This window comes from Coregonus lavaretus (genome assembly GCF_964263955.1).
Source record: "Coregonus lavaretus genome assembly, chromosome: 27".
In the NCBI taxonomy this organism is placed as follows: Eukaryota; Metazoa; Chordata; class Actinopteri; order Salmoniformes; family Salmonidae; genus Coregonus; species Coregonus lavaretus.
The window spans coordinates 12,935,067-12,960,148 of NC_140014.1; the positions used below are offsets into that span (position 1 = coordinate 12,935,067).

The 25,082-nt window shown below is 43.7% G+C and overlaps 1 protein-coding gene across 2 annotated transcripts in view; it reads right to left on the reverse strand.

Annotated features, from left to right (window-relative positions):
* smyd3 (SET and MYND domain containing 3) overlaps positions 1–25,082 on the reverse strand; it is a 174,066-nt gene that overhangs the window by 135,452 nt on the left and 13,532 nt on the right. The window contains exons 2-5 of one of the 2 annotated variants that reach the window (XM_084144249.1): positions 16,012–16,075; positions 15,181–15,288; positions 14,704–14,758; positions 6,661–6,797 (exon numbers count right to left, since the gene is read on the reverse strand). In XM_084144249.1, coding sequence (XP_084000375.1) covers positions 6,661–6,797; positions 14,704–14,758; positions 15,181–15,288; positions 16,012–16,075 — 364 coding nt within the window. The remainder of the gene's footprint in view (positions 1–6,660; positions 6,798–14,703; positions 14,759–15,180; positions 15,289–16,011; positions 16,076–25,082) is intronic. The other variant, XM_084144250.1, reaches the window with a different exon arrangement.

Genomic DNA, 25,082 nt, shown 5'->3' on the forward strand with positions numbered 1-25,082 from the left:
GTTAGGCTCCTTGATACCAATTGAGCAACGTTTCCATGCCCCAAAGAATTCAGGCTGTTCTGGAGGCAAAAGGAGGTCCGACCCAGTGTACAGAACATTAGGAACACCTTCCTAATATTGCGTTGCAACCCCCTTTTGCCCTCAGAACAGGCTCAATTCGTTCGGGCATGGACTCTACAAGGTGTCGAAAGCGTTCCACAGGGATGCTGGCCCATGTTGACTCCCAATGCATCCCACAGTTGTGTCAAGTTGGCTGGATGTCCTTTGGGTGGTGGACCATTCTTGATACACACAGGAAACTGCTGAGCGTGAAAAACCCAGCACCGTTGCACTTCTTGACACACTTAAACCGGAGCACCTGGCACGTACTACCATACCCCATTCAAAGGCACTTAAATATTTTGTCTTGCCCATTCACCCTTTGAATGGCACACATAAACAATCCATGTCTCAATTGTCTCAAGGTTTAAACATCCTTCTTTAACCCATCTCCTCCACTTCATCTACAATGATTGAAGTGGATTTAACAAGTGACATCAAAAAAGGATCATAGCTTTCACCTGGTCAGTCCATGTCATGGAAAGTTGTTTGTACACTCAGTATGTATCAAACTACACATTTAGTCATTACAAGGTGCATTGAACCTTCACTCGCACTAAAATGTTCAGCCTGCAGAATAAGTTTCCTTTCATTTTGAAATCGGCAAAAACAATGAGGCACTGACTCACCCATGCTTCAGCATAGTCTCAATGAAGAGTTTGGTGTTCGACTATCCACGTGCAACATACAAGCGCATTTACAAGCCTGCTTTAGATAGCGGAAGCTGCAGGATCAATATCCACCTTCGTAATATGGATGGAGCTGGAATGTGAAACTAACTGAAGATTGCTACCTTTAGAGTAGATCTATCTAGCGTCGTAGTACACCCCTCAGGCCAGCCGGGAAGCTGACATACAGTATGTAAAAGGATCATTTTTGGACTGTTAAATGAATGATATAAAGCAATTGATTCATGAAGAATATAACATAAATGCTTCATGAGCTTAGTAAGCTTAACTGTTGTACCCCATCATAACTAAAAATATAAGCTTGTTATACAAAGTAAATATGGTTAAAACTATCATTTTGATCTCATGGATGGTCAGTCCTTGCATCCATAGCGTGCATACGTGTGTGTGTTATTCCAGGGTCAGTGTGAATCCTGTCTTATATTAAACTATTAGTTTGGGGAAGAGACTTCACTAAGTGGAGGAACAGCCCACGCACTCATTTGTAATGGAGATTCTACCTTCCTGTTGCCTCAGCCTAATCAGACCAGTTCTGTGCGCCTGCTCCTCTCGGTCTGTCTCACTCCCCCACACTCTCTTCTCTCCTCCTTTCTCTCCTTAACTCACCTTCTCTGTCCAGGAATTCTGGACTAGTTGGACTGATTTGCATTATGTAAATGTGGATTTCCACAGAAGGATTCACTTTAGAGAGCATCTTTGTCTCTCTCTGACACACGAATAGGCTGCTGAACAGCTTCTATCCCCAAGCCATAAGACTGCTAACTAACAAAATGGCTACACAGACTATCGGAGTTGACCCTTGTATTTTATTTTTTACACTCTCTGTTCACACTGACAGGGCCCTACACACTCACACACTCCATAATTTGCTCACACACACAATATGCACATATATTTATACTGACTCTACACACACCCACTCACATACAATCAGCATGTACGCTGCTGCTAATCTGTTTATCATATACCCCGTTGCTTAGTCACCTTACCCCTATACATACACTACATGTTCAAAAGTATGTGAACACCTGCTCATCGAACATCTCATTCCAAAATCATGGGCATTAATATGGAGTTGGTCCCCCTTTTGCTGCTATAAAAGCCTCCACTCCTCTGGCAAGGCTTTACACTAGATGTTGGAACATTGCTGCAGGGACTTGCTTCCATTCAGCCACAAGAGCATTAGTGAGGTCGGGCACTGATGTTGGGCGATTAGGTCTGGCTCGCAGTCTGCGTTCCAATTAATCCCAAAGGTGTTCGATGGGGTTGAGGTCAGGGCTCTGTGCATTGTCATGCTGAAACAGGAAAGGGCCTTCCCCAAACTGTTGCCACAAAGTTGGCAGCACAGAATCGTCTAGAATGTCATTGTATGCTGTAGCGTTAAGATTTCCCTTCACTGGAACTAAGGGGCCTAGCCAGAACCATGTAAAACAGCCCCAGACTAGCGGTGCGGGTCAGCTGTTTGTTCACCAACACCGCCCGCAATTGCTAATAACCTATCCGCAACCGTCCAACTATATATGATAAAGTCCAAATCTGAGGCCCGCACCCAACTCCAACATGCAAATATAAAAAATGCGCTACAGTCAAAGACTTCAATACGATTTTTTGACAGGGAGTGCAGGATTTTCTTTTGCCTGATGTAGATATGTTGTTGCTTATAATTTCCGACATTTTGGTAGGCTATTTGTTAGTAAATTTGTCTATAATTAGATACATGTAGCTTCTCTTTGGTCATTATATGTTGCCCTAGAAGACTAAATAAATCATTGCTCAACAGAATAATGTAACCTAATAGATCGATAGAATGAATTAATTTATCTGTCATCTTTCGCGGAGCAAAGACATTTAGGGACCGAGGAGAAAATACAATAAAGCAACAAAAAAAGACGGAAATATTTTCTGTGCAAAATGTCCAAATGTTTGACCAGTTGTAAGGAAAAAGAAAGCTGTGAACGACCAAACGTGTTTCTGATAAGATTTCAGTTCAGCTTGTATGATGATTTTATGATGAAGATCGTATCTAACTGAGCATTCATTGCATTCTCTCAATATGCAGAAAGAAATCATATTTCTCCACTCACGTTCCCAAGTCAAAATTGTCTACATTTGGTGTATAATTTTACAAAAATAAATGCTTAATTCTGCAGGAGTTATTATTAAGGCTATAGCCCTATTCGCACGGGACTAGTATTACTAGAGAACGTTGGTTATGTATTTATTACCCCAGAATGTCCGTTATTCCAGAGTACGATTCGGACGGGCTAAATTCTTTCCAAACGGCCCCCTGTAGGCTAATTATTTATTTTTTATATATCTATAAATTGACAGTTATGAAGGAAGCCTGGAGGTTTTTTCCTATGTGTGTGAAGATATTTCAACATGTCCAGGCGATAACAGGCTACACTGATAACTCGAGCTTGGTTCCTAAGTTTCTAAACCTTACCAAACCATCTTTGTTATTGTGTCGCCAAAATTGAACTGAGGAAGTGTGATCATAATCATTAGGATATTTTAACGATCTGCAGTAGAAGACGTCCTAAATGCCCCCCAGCCTTCAGATGTGAGCTAAACAGTTAACTTGCACTTGCCATGCGTTTTTAGGCTATGGATGATAAAGTGAACTTGTTCCAAACGTTTAGCTCCGCAGTATGCTGCTTTGCGATCTATTAACAGCAAGGGTTGCATTAATTAAATAGGCGCAATATTTTTTTAATGACGCATTTGGCGATATTCAATTCATTCGCACAAAACGTATAAACAAAATCATTCACTGTGAAAGTTGATAAATGTAGGCCCTTCATATATAGGCTATGCAAAGCACTTCGTTCAATTTATCGAATCCATTATTCTTTTCTTTCTCAAACTGTGAGCAACACGTGTAAAACTCAAGACATTTCTCTCAAAACCCAGGGATGTTGATTCGCACGGGACTAGTATTATCAGAGGACTTTGGAGTTTGCCAAAAAACAGTCTGGTTAGTCAATGTCCAGATTTCAGTTTCCATTTAACCCATCTAAACAGTAGGCTACAGTTCCCTTGACATGCCATAGGCCTATTTGAAGTCCTGTCTTGCGACTGAGAATTTGTGAAGTGCCTCACAATCATCACACATAACATAGCCAGCACTGCTATCATACCCTTTTACCATTTCACCAAATCTTTTCCAAACATTACTTTTCTGGCCCTCCCTTCTCTTTATTTTCAACTCTCCTTTCGCAGCTTTTGTCTTATTGAATTCAACTTCGACAGTGTCCTTTTTGCCTTTGCGGATTGATAACTTTTTCTGCCCATTCCCAAAAGCATTATTTGGCGATTGGCTGTGTAGGCAATTTGGCGTGCATAGAGTTAAACCCTAAAGTCTAGGCTGATGCACTAATACCAGATTACTAAAAGAATGAAAGAAAAACCTCAATGTAGAGTATATAAATTGCACAATAATTATACATTTATGGATTTTATAAGGGATTGTTTCACTTTATTCAACCCACCAGCCCTTCAGCCACATAATATTTAATGACTGCGGGTTATGAGTCAACCCGTGCATCATTACCCAAGACCATTATTCCTCCTCCACCAAACTTTACAGTTGGCACTATGCATTCGGGGCAGGTAGCTTTCTCCTGGCATCCTTCAAACCCAGATTAGTTCATCTGACTGCCAGATGGTGAAGCGTGATTCATCATTCCAGAGAAACACGTTTCCACTGCTCAAGAGTCCAATGGAGGCAAGTTTTACACCACTCCAGCCAACGCTTGGCATTGCACATGGTGATCTTAGGCTTGTGTGCGGCTGTTCGGCAATGTAAACCCATTTCATGAAGCTCCCGATGAACAGTTGTTGTGCTGACGTTGCTTCCAGAGGCAGTTTGGAACTCGGTAGTGAGTGTTGCAACCAAGGACAGACTATTTTTACGCGCTACGCACTTCAGCACTCGGCGGTCCCGTTCTGTGAGCTTGTGTGTCCTACCACTTCGCGGCTGAGCCATTGTCGTTCCTAGATGTTTCCACTTCACAATAACAGCACTTACAGTTGACCGGGGCAGCTCTAGCAGGGCAGAAATTTGACGAACTGACTTGTTGGAAAGGTTGCATCCTATGACGGTGCCACGTTTAAAGTCACTGAGCTCTTCAGTACGGGCCATTCTACTGCCAATGTTTGTCTATGGAGATTGCATGGCTGTGTGCTCGATTTTATGCCTGTCAACCTGTCAGGTGTGGCTGAAATAGCCGAATCCACTAATTTGAAGGGATGTTCACATTCTTTTGGTCATGTAGTGTATCTACCTATATCACTCCAGTATCCCTGCACATTGTAAATATGGTATTGGCACTGACCCTGGAACTGTCCCTGTATATAAATTACTTACTTTCTCGTGTTCTTCTTATTTCTATTTCTCGCGTGTTTCTGTTCTACCTTGTGTTCTTTGTATTACATTGTTATTGATTACTGCATTGTTGGGTTTAGAGCTTGCAAGTAAGGCATTTCACTGCAAGCTCTAAACTGTGACATTAAAACTTGAAACTTAAAAACTCTCACCTTTTCTCTCTCACAACAGTTATTTGTGCGTCCCTTACAAGACCATCACCTTAACTCACCCATATCTGGTTCCAATTCTAGTCTGGCATAACACACCATGCTGGACAACACACACACACACACACACACACACACACACACACATACACAATACACACATAGACAGACACACACAGCTGGGCCTGATTAAGAGACAAACTGCCTAGAGAAGTACATGAGTGGAGAGCAGCTGCAGGTTGAAGACCTGGGAGGAGAGAGGTCCGGTGTCATGCTGAGAAACACAAGGAGATCATCAGGAATACCAGGAACAACACATTTTTACTGTCTACAAACACATACTATTTACACATCAAGCCTGGACAGACGCGTTTTTTAATTTATTTAAGTGAAACATCCCATTCATCTCTACGAGGGCCCTTTTTTCCAAGGGACTAGCTGTGTGTGTGTTTGTGTTATTCCAGGGGCAGTGTGAATCCTGTCTGATATTAAAGATGTCCTCCAGCAATTTTTGTCTGCCTGTCTGTCGGTTTCTCTGTCTGCCGGTCTCATTGTCCGTCTGTCCATCCCTGTCTGTTTGTCTCACTCTCTCTTCCACCCCACTCCCTTCCTCCTCCTCTCCCCTTTACTCAACTTCTCTGTCCAGGAATTCTGGACTAAAGTTGGACTGATCTGCATTATGTCGATGTGGAGTTCCACAGAAGGATTCACTTTAGAGACCATCTGTCTCTGTACACGAGTGACGCACACACACGTGTTTATGTTTGCTATTTGAATAGTGTTGGTTATCAGAACCAGGTTTTGGTTTGAGATGGTTTATAAGACAGAGATGGGCCAAGAAGGCTAGCTAGCGATATGATGTAAAACAGCTGTTGCTTTTTATAACAGTTAATCTCACACACAACCTTATACTCATGCAACACACACCACACACACACCTGATTAAGAGACAGAAACAGCCTAAAGGAGTACAGAAGTGGAAAGCAGCTGCAGGTTGAAGACCTGGGAGGAGAGAGGTCTGGTGTCATGCTGAGAAACACAATGCGATCATCAGGAATACCAGGAACAACACACTTTTACTGTCTACAAACACATACTATTTACACATCAGGCCTGCTGGGAATCTTTTAGACATACGTTAAGGTATGACCAGCCAACCAACAGAGCAAAGAAACAGGCTGCAGTGAGAGAGACTGGGTATTATAGTGTGGGCCCTGCCTCTTCACTACTCCATCTTCTTTTACATGATTGTGACAACACATCGTTCTATGTCTGTTTGTCTGTCTGTATCGCACGCACGCAAGCCACACACACACGCACAGCTGCAGTGATCTACCTTGGCCAGCAGGCTGATGGGGTCCATGGTGCGTAGTTCCTGCGTGATGTTGGGGACTTCCTGTTGGAGGTAGAGCTGAAGCATGGAGCTCAGCTGAGACAGACCCTCCCTCCTCTCCTCTCCCATATCACACAGGTCTGTACAGGACAAAGGTTGGTTTTGGTTTATGTTTGGTCTTTGTATTCACATTATTCATATTTCCTGGTAAGTAATCAACATGTAAGTGTGAAAAAAAAACAACCTATGCTATATTTGTTGCCGAGAGGAAGACCGATAACGATCCACACAGAGAGACACAGAGAAAGAAGAGGAGAGAGAGAGAGGTGCGCGCAACCTTGGCTATCCTACAAGTAACTACTATAAATTACACTTGATTTACAGAAATAAATATGACCTGATTCAGAATGGTGTCAACAGTGCATCATGAAAATATCAATGTATTGGGCTGATTAATATTGTGTGCTATAGTAATGTGTTGAAGTATACTACAAATGTTCATACCTATGCAGGCCTTATTATCAACAGAATAATTAAGTAATGTAAAAGAAATACAATTAATCACCACATCAGAAATGATCAAAATGTCTTGTCTATTCTCTATGGTCCAACTCCAGTCCTCCAGTACCCCCAACAGCACAAATTTTTTATTGTAGCCCCGGACAAGGACACCTGATTCAACTTGTCCACTAATCATCAAGCCCTCAATGAGTTCAACCAGGTGAGTTTGTCCGGGGCTACAACAAAAATGAGTGCTGTTGGGGGTACTCAAGGAGTGGAGTTAGGAAACACTGGTCTAACAGGTTTCTGTTTAGTGACTTTTAAATCCCTGCTACAGTGTTGTTTTTGATGGTAAAATGAATGTATGTGATTTACCAGTCTATTGTCAACTTTACAGTCTGGGATAAAAAAATATTTAAAAAACTGCCACTTTTTTAAATAAACAGCTGAGGGATGAGGTTAAGGCAGTGTTTCTTTCATGGTCCTGGGGACCCAAATTGGTGCACATCTTTGTTTTTGCCCTAGTACTACACATCTGATTCCACCAATCAAAAGTTTGATGATGAGTTGATTAGTGTAATGAGGTGCATAGTGCTAGGGCATATACAAAAATGTGCACCCCTTTGGGTCCCCAGGACCAGGATTAAGAAACAATTGGTTAAGGGTGAAATTCCTGCCCGACTAGATGCGCAGGGATTGCATTTCATCAACCAATGGTTGCGTGCCACGTCATAGACTGTGCTGTTGGGCACCAGATTACTATAAACATACACTGAGTGTACAAAACATTAAGAACAGCTTTCTAATACTGAGTTCCACCCCCCCACCAGCCTCAATTCGTCAGGGCATGGACTCTACAAGGTGTTGAAAGCTTTTCACAGGGATGCTGGCCCATGTTGACTTCAATGCTTCCCACAGTTGTGTCAAGTTGGCTGGATGTCCTTTGGGTGGTGGACCATACTTGATACATATGGGAAACTATTGAGCGTGAAAAACCCAGCTGTGTTGCAGCTCTTGACACAAATCGTTGCGCCTGGTATCTACTATCATACCCCGTTCAAAGGCACTTAAATCTTTATGTCTTGCCCATTCACCCTCTAAATGGCACACATACACAATTCATTTCTCAATTGTCTCAAGGCTAAAAAATCCTTCTTTAACCTGTCTGCTGTCTTTCATCTACACTGATTGAAGTGGATTTAACAAGTTAGAGTGCATTCGGAAAGTATTCAGACCCTTCGATTTTTCCACATTATCTTGCATTACAGCCTTTTATAAAATAGATAAAATAAATTCCTCATCAATCTATACACAATACCCGATAATGACAAAGCGAAAACAGGTTTTTCAAAATTGTTGTATTCAAAATAAAAAACAGAAATACATTATTTACATAAGTATTCAGACCCTTTGCTATGAGACTCAAAATTGAGCTCAGGTGCATCCTGTTTCCATTGATCATCCTTGAGATGTTTCTTCAACTTGATTGGAGTCCACCTGTGGTAAATCCAATTGATTGGACATGATTTGGAATGGCACACACCTGTCTATATAAGGTCCCACAGTTGACAGTCCATGTCAGAGCAAAAACCAAGCCATGAGGTCGAAGGAATTGTCCGTAGAGCTCAGAGACAGGATTGTGTCGAGGCACAGATCTGAGGAAGGGTACCTAAATATTTCTGCAGCATTGAAGGTCACCAAGCACACATTGGCTTCCAACATTTTTAAATGAAAGAAGTTTGGAACCACCAAGACTCTTCCTAGAGCTGGCCGCCTGGCCAAACTGAGCAATTGGGGGAGAAGGGCCTTGGTCAGGAAGATGACCAAGAACCCAAGGGCCACTCTGACAGACATCCAGAGTTGCTGTGTGGAGATGGGAGAACTTTCCAGAAGGACAGCCATCTCTGCAGAACTCCACCAATCAGGCCTTTGTGGTAGAGTGGCCAGACAGAAGCCACTCCTCAGTAAAAGGCACATGACAGCCCGCTTGGAGTTTGCCAAAAGGCACCTAAAGGACTCTCAGACCATGAGAAACAAGATTCTCTGGTCTGATGAAATCAAGATTTAACTCTTTGGCATGAATTCCAAGCGTCACGTCTGGAGGAAACCTGGCACCATCACTACGGTGTAGCATGGTGGTGGCAGCATCATGCTGTGGGGATGTTTTTCAGCGGCAGGGACTAATCAGGATCGAGGGAAAGATCTTATTTTATTTCTCACATGCGCCGAATACAACAGGTGCTTACTTACAAGCCCTTAACCAACAATGCATTTGTTTTTGTAATAAAATAACAATAATGAGGCTATATACAGGAGGTACAGGTTAGTTGAGGTAATTTGTACATGTAGGTAGGGGTAAAGTAACTATGCATACATAATAAACGGTGTGGGTGGGGGGGGGGTCAATGCAAATAGTCTGGGTGGCTAATTGATTAATTGTTCAGCAGTCTTATGGCTTGAGGGTAGAAGCTGTTAAGGAGCATTTTGGATCTAGACTTGGCGCTCCGGTACCGCTTGCCGTGCGGTAGCAAAGAGAACAGTCTATGACTTGGGTGACTGGAGTCTGACAATTTTTTGAGCCTTCCTCTGACACCGTTTAGTATATAGGTCCTGGATGGCAGGAAGCTTGGCCCCAGTGATGTACTGGGCCGTACGCGCTACCCTCTGTAGCGCCTTACGGTCGGATGCCGAGCAGCTGCCATACCAGGCGGTGATGCAACCGGTCAGGATGCTCTCGATGGTGCAGCTGTAGAACTTTATGAGGATCTGGGGACCCATGCCAAATCTTTTCAGTCTCCTGAGGGGGAAAAGGAGTTGTCGTGCCCTCTTCACGACTGTCTTGAAACTCTCGACCCGCTCCACTACAGCCCTGTCGTTGTGAATGGGGGCGTTCGGCTGTCCTTTTCCTGTAGTCCACGACATCTCCTTTGTCTTGCTCACTTTAAATGGAGAGGTTGTTGTCCGGGCACCACACTGCCAGGTCTCTGACCTCCTCCCTATAGGCTGTCTCATCATTGTCGGTGATCAGGACTACCACCATTGCGTCGTCAGCAAACTTAATGATGGTGTTGGAGTCGTGCTTGGTCACGCAGTCGTGGGTGAACAGGGAGTACCGGATCCCCTTGTTGAGGATCAGCGTGGCATATTTGTTGTTGCCTACCCTTATCTCCTGGGGGCGGCCCGTCAGGAAGTCCAGGATCCAGTTGCAGAGGGAGGTGTTTAGTCCCAGGGGCCTTAGCTTAGTGACGAGCGTTGTGGGCACTATGGTTTTGAATGCTGAGCTGTAGACAATGAACAGCATTCTCACATAGGTGTTCCTTTTGTCCAGGTGGGAAAGGGCAGTGTGGAGTGCGATTGAGATTACGTCATCTGTGGATCTGTTGGGGCGGTATGCGAATTGGAGTGGGTCTAGGGTTTCCGGGATGATGGTGTTGATGTGAGCCATGACCAGCCTTTCAAAGCACTTCATGGCTACCGACGTGAGTGCTACGGGGCGGTAGTCATTTAGGCAGGTTACCTTCACTTTCTTGGGTACAGGGACAATGATGGTCTGCTTGAAACATGTAGGTATTACAGACTTGGTCAGGGAGAGGTTGAAAATATCAGTGACAACACGCCTTGTGAATGTTGAACTGTTTAAAGGTCTTGCTCACGTCAGCTACGGAGAGCGTGATCATACAGTCGTCAGGAACAGCTGGTGCTCTCATGCATGCTTCAGTGTTGCTTGCTTCAAAGCGAGCATAAAAGTAATTTAGCCTGTCTGGTAGGCTCGCATCACTGCGCAGCTCGCGGCTGGGTTTCCCTTTGTAGTCCGTAATAGTTTTCAAGCCCTGCCACATCTGACGAGCGTCAGAGCTGGTGTAGTAGGATTCAATCTTAGTCCTGTATTGACGCTTTGCCTGTTTGATGGTTCGTCTGAGGGCATAGCGGGATTTCTTATAAGCATCCAGATTAGTATAAGTGTCCCGCTTCTTGAAAGCGGCAGCTCTAGGCTTTAGCTCGATGCGGATGTTGCCTGTAATCCATGGCTTCTGGTTGGGATATGTACGTAAGGTCACGTCGATGCACTTATTGACGAAGCTGGTGACTGAGGTGGTATACTCCTAAATGCCATTGGATGAATCCCGGAACATATTCCAGTCTGTGCAAGCAAAAAAGTCCTGTAGTGGAGAATCCGCGTCATCTGACCACTTCCGTATTGAGCGAGTCACTGGTACTTCCTGCTTTAGTTTTTGCTTGTAAGAAGAAATCAGGAGGATAAAATTATGGTCAGATTTTCCAAATGGAGGGGAGGGAGAGCTTTGTACGCGTCTCTGTGTGTGGAGTAAAGGTGGTCTTGAGTTTTCCTCTGGTTGCACATGTGACATGCTGGTAGAAATGAGGTAAAACAGATTTAAGTTTGCCTGCATTAGTCCCCGGCCACTAGGAGCGCCGCTTCTGGATGAGCATTTTCTTGTTTGCTTATGGCCTAATAAAGCTTGTTGAGTGCGGTCTTAGTGCCAAAGTACAGAGAGATTCTTGATGAAAACCTGCTCCAGAGCGCTCAGGACCTCAGACTGGGGCGAAGGTTTACCTTCCAACAGGACAACGGCCCTAAGCACACAGCCAAGACAATGCAGGAAAGGCTTTGGGACAAGTGTCTGAATGTCCTTGAGTGGCCCAGCCAGAGCCCGGACTTGAACTCGATCTAACATCACTGGAGAGACATGAAAATAGCTGTGCAGCGACGCTCCCCATCCAACCTGACAGAGCTTGAGAGGATCTGCAGAGAAGAATGGGAGAAACACCCCAAATACAGTTGTGCCAAGCTTGTAGCGTCATACCCAAGAAGACTCGAAGCTGTAATCGCTGCCAAAGGTGCTTCAACAAGTCAATACTTTGTGGAAGCACCTTTGGCGGCGATTACAGCTTTGAGTCGTCTCGGGTTTGTCTGTATCAGCTTTGCTCATCTGGATTTGGGGATTTTCTCCCATTCTTCCTCTAAGATTTTCTCAAGCTCTGTTAATTTAGATGGGGAGCTGCGGTGAACAGAAATCTTCACAGATCTTTCCACAGATTTTCAATGGGATTCAAGTCTGGGCTTTGGCTGGGCCACTCAAGGATTTTCACATCCTTGTTCTGTAGCCATTCCAGCATTGCTTTGGCTGTATGCTTGGGGGTCATTGTCCTGTTGGAAAGTAAATCTTCGCCCCCTCTGAAGCAGCTTCTCATCAAGGATTTGCCAGTATTTGGCTCCATTTATTGTTCTCTCTATCCTTACCAGTCTCCCAGTCCCTGCCGCTGAAAAGCATCCCAATAGCATGATGCTGCCACCACCATGCTTCAAGTTAGGGATGGTGTTAGATGGGTGATGAGCTGTGCCTTTCTCCAGACATAGTGCTTTGCCTTCAGGCCAAATAGTTACATTTCTGTCTCATCAGACCACAGAATATTTTGGATTTGCCTGTATATTATGATCTCAGAGTCTTTCACATGCCTTTTTGCAAACTCCAGGCATGCTGTCATGTGCCTTTTTCTCAGGAGTGGCTTCCGTCTGGCCACTCTCCCATAAAACCCAGATTGGTGAAGTGCTGTAGAAACTGCTGTCCTTCTGCGAGGTTCTCCCATCTCAGCCAAGGAACTCTGTAGATCTGTCAGAGTGGTCATTGGGTTTTTGGTCACCTCCCTGACCATGGTCCTTCTTGCCCAGTTGCTCAGTTTGGTCGGACGGCCAGCTCTAGGCAGAGTCTGGGTAGTTCCATATTTTTTCCATTTCCCAGTGATGGGGACCACTGGGCTCTTGGAAACGTTCAACACTCTAGAAATTATTTTATACCTTTCCCCAGATATATCTACAGACAGTTCCTTGGACTTCATGGTATAGTTTCTGCTCTGACATGCACTGTCAACTGTGGGACAAAGGGGTGTGAATACTTACGTAAATTAGATATTTCTGTATTTCATTTACAAAAAATGCACTTTGTCATTATGGGGTATTGTGTGTAGACGGATGAGGATAATTAAAAAAATAAAATCTACATTGAATTCAGGCTATAACAACAAAATGTGGAATAAGTCTAGGGAATACTTACTGAAGGCACTTTATATGTACGACAATATGCTGAGGTTGAATGCTCATATAGTTTGAAACAAACACTTGAAAACATAAAATACACAAATAATATGATGACATACACATATGAGATGATCAACAACCCAACTGACGAGTTGCAGTATATTAATCACACAGTTTAATACACAGAACACAAAGAAGTTAGGCCTATATGATATGTAATTCAGCTATGATATTCTAAATAGAAGACAAGATGCACGACACAAATGACACTAGGAACTTCTCATATGACTTGAACTATACAACTGAAATGGAGCATATGTCATTCGAAATGTTCCGTAACTTATTAGATATGGTATTCTGTGGCGAAAAAAACATGGAATACTTAGATCTCCTGAATATGAGTAGTCACTCTCAATGTATGTTCGGAGTGACTATTGATTTCATATTGTACTGTGTTGCTCTGCCTGCTATCTATGTGGCTAGCTATACTCTGTTCCATCTGGTCAAAGCTAATAACTTGGCTCCTGTTATATTCGTCATCCATCTCCTCATCTCAGATCTCATCTAGGACTTAAATCAGGGCTGTGCATTTCATAACCAGGGGACAACCGTTAGGATTTGCTAAAACATTCTACGTGCATGCATTTTTCTTAGTCTTTGTATTTGTCAACATTTTCTTGATGATGTGCATCTCCCTGGAGAGATATGTGATGATCGCACAACCTCTGTGGTACCAGAGTCATCACTCCAACACAGTCTATTGCCGCATGGGTGCTCTCTGCCATAGTGACATTACTGACAATGCTTAACTGCACTTGTTTTGACTAATGCTTTGATGGATGTGTAATTGTAAATGTATAGTGTTGTATTGAGACGTTGATTTATTGTTCATAGGGCACCCTTGTAAATGAGACCCTGATCTCAATGGGTTTCCCCTGGTTAAATAAAGACCAAAAATGAACAATCTTAGAAAACCATCTATTATATTCCTTTTCCTTCCCTTCCTAGTGTTTCACACGGTAGGAACTTGGAGGGGTTTTTTCTGCCGCCATCCTAGTTTCTGATCATGACAAGCGAAAGATACTGGGTACATTAATACTAGTGCTGGCCCCTATACCATACTGTTTCTACCATATACAGTATATGCATGTTAGTCTACCAACAGTGACTTAATGATCACCATTATAATGAAAACAATGCTTTGGTCACATCTGAGCTGCCTTGTTGACCCCTTCCTGTATAGTCCATGAGGAATGATGTTCTGGTTATATTCCCATGTGGGAAGCTGCTAGCTAGACTAAGAGCCACAGGCTCTTACAGTACTACTGTAAACATTTATGTTATGAGAATTAATGTTTCTTATGGGATTGTAAACATGAAAAATGCTTCACATAAAAAGAAGAGAAAAGCAAAAAAGTATTGAATGTCACTTTTGTCCTTAACATTCTGTGCACGCACTCACACAGAGAGGGGAGGTGGGAGGGACTTACGTGACTCCTGCTCCTCTAAAGAACACAGCCCTGGAGAAGTCTGCGATGGACTCAACTAAAGGGGGAGGAGAGAGGGGGAGGAGAGAGAGAGAGAGAGGGGGAGGAGAGAGAGAGAGAGGGGGAGGAGAGAGAGAGAGGGGGGGAGGAGAGAGAGAGAGAGAGGGGGGGGAGAGAGAGAGAGAGGGGGGGGGGAGAGAGAGAGAGGTACGTAGAAGGTAAAAGTGGTGGGAAAACAGAAGCTAAGATAAAGAGGGTGGAAAAGTGGAAAACTAGATGAGATCAATTATTTATCATGAGAACCGTCTAAAAACTAAACAACCTTTCTAACCCTAGTAAAGGGTTGGGTTCAATTCCATTTTCATTTTCTGTGAGGATATTTCAACTTCTGAAATGACTGGATTGAAAACGGATTGACCATTCAATTCAGGAAGTGAATTGACATTGAACCAATCGTTGAGCGAGTCAGGAGAGGCGTACCAATCTAAAGATGATCCTGGCCGCCAGACGGACAGAGTCAGTGGGGATTCTGGGGTGGAGGCTGCAGAGACATTTACACTCCCTCTTATGGTCCGACCATGCCCGTTTCTGGAGAGAAAACACATACATTTGTTTTACTCTCTTCTCCGTTTTCATTTGGGTAGAAAATATCAAACCAAAATAGGAATAGGACCGGTACAAACAGAAAACTGAAAAGGGGTTGAGAGATTTGGAAAGAACTGATGGGAATGAAAATAAAAAGTGGAAGTCAAATTTCGGTTAGACCTTGTGTGCAATTGACCAATAAAGTGATCTTATATGTAAAGGTTAGTGTCGATGTGAAAGCATGATGGGTAAAAGGCGAATTTACAGTGTTGGCTTGAGATCTGTGCATGTCAAATCATAATTTACACAGCAGCAGTGTTTGCACTATACAGGACTTCTGTTGATTTCAATTGACAATTTTGGTGCAAGAGGGCCTGGATGTTGCTTTGCACCACGCCTGGAAATAATCTAGGGGAAACACTGCACAGAAGGACGAGGGAGATGAGCACACACACATTTCGATTACACACACACTTGTTGTGTAATGGAAACCAGTTTAAATGGGGAGCAGAAGAAGGCAGCATCTTGTCATTAATGTCATTAGGTGACATCATGTGCTGAAGTAGGAATTGGGTCAGTCTCAGATGTTACACCACACATCCCTAGGTCTATTGTTCCCCTACAATAGGGTTATTTCTTTCACATCCATCTTCACTTTCTTTAAGTACTTGAATGAGTGGAAACAGCAATGGACAAAATGAGACAACTTCTGGTTGGGCTGCTTACCTGGCAGGTGACGTCACAATACCGCGCTACCTTACACTGAGAACATCTCAGGAGGGTTTCACGCCTAAAGAGACAGAGAGAGACCGAGACAGAGACAGAGAGATACGGGGAGGAGAGAGCGGGAGACCGAGACAGAGACAGAGAGATACGGGGAGGAGAGAGAGGGAGACCAAGACAGAGAGATACGGGGAGAGAGAGAGAGGGAGACCGAGAGGGAGAGAAACAACATTAACTCACAGTTGATTTGGGGACTTTTTCTCTGAGACAGTGCCTTCAGAAAGTATTCGTCACACTCCTTGACTTTTTCCACATTTTGTTGTGGTACAGCCTGAATTTAAAATGGATTAAATGGAGATGTTTTGTCACTGGCATACAGTACATACACACAATACCCCTTCATGTCAAAGTGGAATTATGTTTTTGACATTTTTACAAATTAATAAAACATTTAAAGCTGAAGTAACTAAGCAAATGTTTACTCATTAACTTATTTAGGCTTGCCATAACAAAGGGGTTGAATACTATTGACTCAAGACATGTCAATAGTATTCAACCTCTTTGTTATGGCAAGCCTAAATAAGTTAATGAGTAAACATTTGCTTAACAAGTCACATAATAAGTTGCATGCACTCTGTGTGCAATAATAGTGTTTACAGTGCCTTGCAAAAGTATTCATCCCCCTGGGTGTTTTTCCTATTTTGTTGCATTACAACCTGTAATTTAAATGGATTTTTATTTGGATTTCATGTAATGGACATACACAAAATAGTCAAAATTGGTGACGTGAAATTAAAAAAATTACTTGCTTCAAAAAATTCTAAAAAATAAATAACGGAAAAGTGGTGCGTGCATATTTATTCACCCCCTTTGCTATGAAGCCCCTAAATACGATCTGGTGCAACCAATTACATTCAGAAGTCACATAAGTAGTTAAATAAAGTCCATCTGTGTGCAATCTAAGTGTCACATGATATATACACACACACACACACACACACACCTGTTCTGAAAGGCCCCAGAGTCTGCAACACCACTAAGCAAGCGGCACCATGAAGACCAAGGAGCTCTCCAAACAGGTCAGGGACAAAGTTGTGGAGAAGTACAGATCAGGGTTAGGTTATAAAAAAATATCCGAAACTTTGAACATCCCACAGAGCACCATTAAATCCATTCTTAAAAAATTGAAAGAATATGGCACCACAACAAACCTGCCAAGAGAGGGCCGCCAGCCAAAACTCACAGACCAGGCAAGGAGGGCATTAATCAGAGAGGCAACAAAGAGACCAAAGATAACCCTGAAGGAGCTGCAAAGGTCCACAGCGGAGTGTAACTGCCTCTGTCGCCAGTTTATTTCATGTATTAGCACTTTAGTTTATTTAATGTATTTGCACTTTTTATTATTTAATTTCTTCTGAATTGTACGTTTACAGCAAGACGGAACTAATTTGGTTCCGCCCGAGTGTTGTCACCAGAGCGCCTTTAGCGACGCACCGAGGAAACTTTACCGCAAAAAGCGAATTATTTTTCCACTGTTATCGTGTTTAAGTGCATACTTACAAAGAAAGTATACAGAAGAAGATAAAGGACATTTAAAAGGATGTTTAGCACCTCTGTGTGATAAGCAGCAATGAGTTCTCACGGGTTGACCAGCATTAAAGCCCTGTATTCAAATCAAGACCTCTTGCCTCATGCCTGTCACTGGAGGAGCTACAGTGAGAACTCATCTGCTCTGCATGAGTAGACGAGGAAGACAGTACCAAAGAGCCGTGATCCATGGACAAGAAGGGACATCTCTACATCCAAGAGTGTGCATCCGCTCCTGACATTTACACAGCCGCAGCATCCACAGAAGAATCCAGGCGCCTTACCATGAATCCAGCTGATGCAAAGAAGCTTAAACTATTTCCCACAAGAGACTGACACATTTTTGCCTTCATATTCATACGGTATAGTTGTGTGTATGTTTAAGTGTTAACTAAGCTACAACCAAGAGACTGAATTTTGCATTTCATAGAACAACGTGATATTGATTTGTGTGAAGTAGATGTGAATATGTTCTAAAAAATAATATTAGTGGTAAAAATAGTATAAATGTGAATAGCTAATGGGAGCTGAATCACTTAGCTACAGGCCAAATTAGATTTAACCCAAATTTAAGTACACCAAGTAACAATGTCAGAGCCTAGTCTTACCTCTGGGAGAAAGCAGGTTAATGTAGGTGAAAGTATAGAGCAGCAGTGCATAGACATGCAACCACAGGCTACTAAAGGCACAAGAGCTAATGACCACACTTCCTCACAAGAACCACGAAGAAGCCACAGAGACCGAAAGTTAACAGAAAAGGGCCAAGAACTGTACAATGAGCAAATAAGAAGATTTGCTCACCGTTTCACTGTGAGCTATGAGGAGTGGAATGCTATTGCTAAAGACGCCAAGCAAGCTTTGAGTGGACAATGCTCAAACAACCTGCTACATGAACACATAAGCAAAATAAGTGCTGCCTCAGAGAATCTGAACATTGCTTATGATGAGTTAAGGCGCATAGACAACCCTGACCATGACACACGTCGCAGAATTGACACCTGTGATGCAGTAACCAGGAAGATCATCCAAACTGCAAAAGATCGTTTGGAGACAGCAGATAACGGTGGAGGAGATGAACAACGAGGCAACAGGGCGACATCGTCTATATTCAAGTCTGTAGCCTCAGACAAGATAAGTATCAAATCCCAATGCACTAAGTCCTCTCATGCTCAAAGCAGCTCCAGACATTCAAGTCGGATTTCTGTTAGCAGACAAGATGCCGCTGCTGAAGTTGCTGCCAATGAAGCTACTCTAGAAGTACTACTAGAACAAGAGTGTTGCATTGAGGAATTGGAAAGGCTTGAAGCTGAAGCTGCAGAGAGACAAAAGGTGCTAGATGCAAAGCGGAGACAACTGGAGCGACTAGAGACAGTTAAAAAGTTAAAGGCTGCTAAGGCACGTCAGCGAGTGTATGATCAGAGTGAGTGCTCAGATAAAGAAATAAGCAGTCTACTCCATCAAAGTGTCTGTATGAAGGAAAAGGAAGAAGTTAAACATGAAAATAATCTGTTGCAGCACCATTCTTCACCACAAGACCGGGCACATTCAAAGCAGGATGACAGCACAGCAGCTCTTGTTAGAGCACTTGCAGAGTCCATCAGTGCAGGTCGTCTTCCTATACCTGAACCAACAATATTCAATGGTGACCCACTCAGATTCAATGACTGGAAGGTTTCATTTCAGACACTCATTGATCGGAAAAACATTCCAGCCGAAGAAAATATATATTACTTGCGAAAGTATGTGGGTGGACCTGCTAAAAAGGCTATAGAGAGCTACTTCCTGCTTGGTTCAGAGTCAGCCTATCACGCAGCATGGAGGATTCTCGAGGAAAGATATGGAAATCCATTCCTCATAGCCAAAGCATTCAGAGATAAGCTGGAGGCATGGCCCAAGATAAGCTCCAAAGGCAGTATCGAACTTCAAGAGTTTGCTGATTTTCTTCGGAGCTGTGAGGCTGCTATGACTCAGATCAGAGGCCTCGAAGTACTTAATGACTGCAATGAGAACCAGAAGTTACTTGCAAAGCTTCCAGACTGGCTGACCTCGAGATGGAACAGAAAGGTCATAGAAGTGGAGGAAGAAAGTCACACATTCCCAAGCTTCCAGCAGTTTGTAAAGTTTCTCACACGTGAAGCTAAGATTGCAAATAACCCAATAACATCTCTCCATGCTCTGAAACCTGCTGAAGGTGAGCAGATCAAGGTTTTAAAGAACAGAGCTCTCGGAGCAAAGGTACTAGCAACTAACTCAGATGAAAAAGCTTCCTCCACAAGCTGTGTTTTTTGTGAGAAGTCAGGTCACAGTCTACACAAGTGTTGTAAATTTATGAATAAAACCATCTCTGAGCGAGTCAAGTTTGTTCAAGGGATGAAGTGGTGCTTTGGCTGTCTGAAGCCTGGCCATCGCTCAAAGGAGTGTGAAAATAGAAGGATCTGTGATACTTGTGAGAAAGGACATCCAACCTGCCTACACGATAATCGCAGCAAAGAAAGAGGAATGTCAACAAGGACTGATGGAGAAATGGAGAGTGACAAGTCAAGAGAAAGAACGACAGATCGTTCACAAGAGAGGGTGACAAAACCACCACGCGAGGTAACATCTAACAGAGTTATCCAGAATGTACATCCTCAGTCATTCCTGTGTGGTTGTCCACTACAAGTAAGCCAAATCATGAAGTCCTTGTGTACGCTCTTCTCGATACACAGAGTGACACGACCTTCATCCTTGAAGAGACAGCAAAGATGCTTCACACTAAAAATGAACCAGTCCAGTTAAAGCTCTCCACAATGGCTTCAAGAAATACAGTGGTGCCTAGCAGAAGGCTGACTGATCTACAAATAAGAGGATTCTACTCCGATAAGATAATCTACCTGCCAGTAACTTACTCAAGAGAATTCATCCCTGCAAACAGAGATCATATTCCCACACCAGAGACTGTCAAGGCATGGTCTCATCTTGAGCACATTGCAGATGAAATTGCTCCTCTGCAGAGCTGTGACATCGGCCTACTAATTGGCTACAGCTGTCCTCAAGCTCTTGTACCAAGACAAGTGGTTGCTGGAGAAGAAAATGAGCCCTTTGCTCAGAGAACAGACTTGGGTTGGAGTGTAGTCGGCTATGGCAACCCATGTCTTGACTTTGGAGATGCCTTTGGAATAAGCCATCAAGTCATTGTGAAGCAAGTGACATCAGTTCTTCCAAATCTCCCAAACGAAGTGCACTATGTCTGTAGAACACAGATCAAAGAAGTAGTCCTTCCAACAGACGTCATCAAGGTGTTGGAATCTGATTTTGTAGAAAGGGCTTCAGAAGATGAACACCTTTCTCAAGAGGATCTCCAGTTCATGTCAATTATGGAGAGTGGCATCAGACTCAAGGATGATGGGCACTATGAAATGCCACTTCCCTTCAAGAAAGGAAGACCAAACTTACCAGATAACAAGGTATGTGGCATCCACCGTCTCAGATGTCTGGAGAAGAAGTTAAAGGGAAATGAGCAGTACTGCAGAGACTATAAGACCTTTATGGATGAGACAATAGCTTGTGGAGACGCCGAGCTTGTCCCTGAAGAGGATATTAGCAAGACCCCAGCGTGGTACATCCCCCACCATGGGGTGTATCATCCCCAAAAGCCTGGTAAGATCTGTGTCGTTTTTTGACTGCTCTGTAAGGTTTCAAGGGACAGCCTTGAATGACCATCTCCTGACTGGCCCAGAGTTAACAAACACCTTGGTGGGAGTTTTGTGTCGGTTCAGAAAGGGTCGTGTGGCAGTTATGTGTGACATAGAACGTATGTTCCACCAGTTCCATGTTAAGCCAGAGGACCAAGATTACCTCAGATTATTGTGGTGGAAGGATGGAGATCTTAAAGCCCAGCCCTCCATCTATCGAATGAAGGTCCACTTGTTCGGTGCAGCTTCATCACCTGGATGTGCTAACTATGGCCTGAAGCAACTTGCATCTCAAGGACAAGGACGCTTTAGAGAAGAAACCATCAGGTTCATCCAGAAGAACTTCTACGTCGATGATGGATTGGCAAGTGTAGAATCTGAAAACCAAGCAATCCAACTAGTGAAGGAAGCAAGAGAGCTTTGTCGCACAGGCAAACTTCGATTGCACAAGTTCATCTCCAACAGCAAAGAAGTCTTAGCCACAATTCCTGAGGAAGAGTGTGCTAAAGCCGTCAAGGACCTGACCATGATGTTGGGAGAACCACACATGGAAAGAGCACTAGGAGTACAGTGGTGTGTGACTTCTGATGAGCTGCAGTTCAGAGTGGTTGTCAAAGAAAATCCACTTACCCGCAGAGGGGTCTTGTCCACAGTTGCCTCGGTGTACGACCCACTTGGATTTGTGGCACCCTTCATCCTGGTAGGAAAGCAGATCCTGCAGCAGATGTGTCGTGACAAGCTCAGTTGGGATGATCCTTTGCCTGATGACCTTCGACCCCTGTGGGAGTCTTGGTTGCAAGATCTAAAAAACTTGGCTGGTGTGAGAATCCAAAGATACTATCTGCCATCAAGCTTCAAGGTCCAGCATTATGAGCTCCACCACTTCTCTGACGCCAGCGTGTCAGGCTATGGAGAGTGCTCGTATCTAAGAGCAGTCAGTACATCAGGTGAGGTCCACTGCTCCTTGGTCATGGGAAAGTCAAGAGTTGCTCCTACTAAAGTCACGACCATACCAAGACTCGAGCTGTCAGCAGCAGTGGTAGCAGTCCGGACCAGTGACATGCTCAAGAAAGAACTAGAAATAGACTGCCAACAAGAATGTTTCTGGACTGACTCAAAAGGTTGTACTTGGATACATCAGTAATGAAGCCAGAAGATTTCATGTTTTTGTAGCAAATAGAGTTGAACGCATCAAGCTAAGCACAGAGGCCAGACAATGGAGATATGTAGCTTCAGAAGACAACCCAGCTGACCACGCCTCAAGGGGTGTCACAGCAGAACAACTCACAGCTTCTAACTGGTTCACAGGTCCAGACCTTCTTTGGCAAAAAGAGCTACCAACTGGAGTTGTCATGGTGGGAGAGATCGAGAGCAGTGACCCAGAGGTCAAGAAAGCTCAGGTTCATGACACTCAGGCAGAAGAAGCAAAAACAATTTTAGATCGTCTACACAAGTTCTCAGACTGGGCAAGAATGGTGAAGGCTGTTGCCAGACTCAAGCGCCGTGCTAAGGAAATCAAAGGTCTCAAGCCAAAGTCCTGTGAGGCCTCGAACTTGGAGGAAAGGAAAGAGGCGGAGCGGACCATAATCAAGATGGTCCAGGAAGCAACTCTCTCTCAAGAAATTCAACGCCTTAGACATCATAAGGAGACAAAGGTCAAAGACAAAGCCAACCAGTTGCACAAACTATGTCTGTTCCTGGATGATCAAGGTGTAATCAGAGTAGGAGGCCGCTTAGCTAATGCTGCCCTACATCCACATGTGAGGCATCCAGCAGTACTTCCTAGAGACAGTCATGTTTCTGCATTGCTCGTCAAGCACTATCATGAGAGAGTGTACCATCAAGGTCGAGGAATGACTATAAATGAACTCAGATCCAATGGCATATGGATCCTGGGTTGCAGCAAGCTTGTTTCATCCCATATTCACAAGTGCACAAGTTGCAGAAGGTTCCGAAGATGCACAGAGCAACAAAGGATGGCAGACCTTCCAGAAGAGCGGATGGAAACAACTGCTCTATTCACTTACTGTGGAATGGACTGCTTCGGACCATTTCACATTAAGGAAGGAAGAAAGGAGCTAAAGCGTTATGGGCTGTTGCTCACCTGCATGTGTTCAAGAGGAGTTCACATTGAAGCACTTGATGACTTGACCTCAGATGCCTTTATCAATGCTCTGCGTTCATTCATCGCCATTCGTGGATCAGTAAGGCAGATAAGGTGTGATCAAGGGACAAACTTTGTCGGAGCAAGGCGTGAGTTCATTGAAGCACTGAAAGAGATGGATCAAGAAGAGCTCAAAGATTTGGGCTGCGAGTTCATCATGAACACCCCTGCCTCAAGTCATATGGGTGGAGTCTGGGAAAGACAAATCCGCACTATCAGAAGTGTCCTGGCGTCCATTCTAGAACAGTCGTCCAGACAACTTGACTCCTCTTCCCTACGAACATTTCTATATGAGGTTATGGCGGTTGTGAATAGCAGACCTCTAACCACTGATCATCTGAACGATTCTACCAGTCCAGAGCCCTTGACACCAAACCACATCTTGACCATTAAATCCACAATCATTCTCCCTCCTCCTGGAAAGTTTGTCAAGGAGGATCTCTACCTCCGCAAAAGATGGCGCAGAGTTCAACTCTTAACCAACAACTTTTGGGTACGATGGAAAAAAGAGTATCTCCTGAATCTCCAACACAGACAGAAGTGGACCAAAGATCGCAGAAATGCAAAGGTCGGTGACATTGTTCTGTTACAAGATGCTGCCACACCACGAAACCAATGGAAGATAGCAAGAGTCATCGAGGTGTATCCTGGAAGCGATGAAAGAGTGAGGAGACTCAAGTTACTCATCAGTGACTCCTCCCTGGATGGAAGAGGAAAGCGTACAGCCAAACCTGTTTACCTGGAGAGACCCATTCAGAAAACAGTTACATTGCTAGAAGCAGACTGATGGTTCTATCATACACTCACACACAGTTTATTAGTTGTTTATTAGGACAGAGCTTCATTTAATTTATTAATGCAGTAGGTTTGTCTCCAAGTTTTAAGAAATCACTTGTGATTTGGTGGGAGTGTAACTGCCTCTGTCGCCAGTTTATTTCATGTATTTGCACTTTTTATTATTTAATTTCTTCTGAATTGTACGTTTACAGCAAGACGGAACTAATTTGGTTCCGCCCGAGTGTTGTCACCAGAGCGCCTTTAGCGACGCACCGAGGAAACTTTACCGCAAAAAGCGAATTATTTTTCCACTGTTATCGTGTTTAAGTGCATACTTACAAAGAAAGTATACAGAAGAAGATAAAGGACATTTAAAAGGATGTTTAGCACCTCTGTGTGATAAGCAGCAATGAGTTCTCACGGGTTGACCAGCATTAAAGCCCTGTATTCAAATCAAGACCTCTTGCCTCATGCCTGTCACTGGAGGAGCTACAGCGGAGATTGGAGTATCTGTCCATAGGACCACTTTAAGCCATACACTCCACAGAGCTGGGCTTTACGGAAGAGTGGCCAGAAAAAAGCCATTGCTTAAAGAAAAAAATAAGCAAACACATTTGGTGTTCGCCAAAAGGCATGTGGGAGACTCCCCAAACATATGGAAGAAGGTACTCTGGTCAGATGAGACTAAAATTGATATTTTTGGCCATCAAGGGAAACGCTATGTCTTGCTCAAACCCAACACCTCTCATCACCCAGAGAACACCATCACCACAGTGAAGCATGGTGGTGGCAGCATCATGCTGTGGGGATGTTTTGCCATCGGCAGGGACTGGGAAACTGGTCAGAATTGAAGGAATGATGGATGGCGCTAA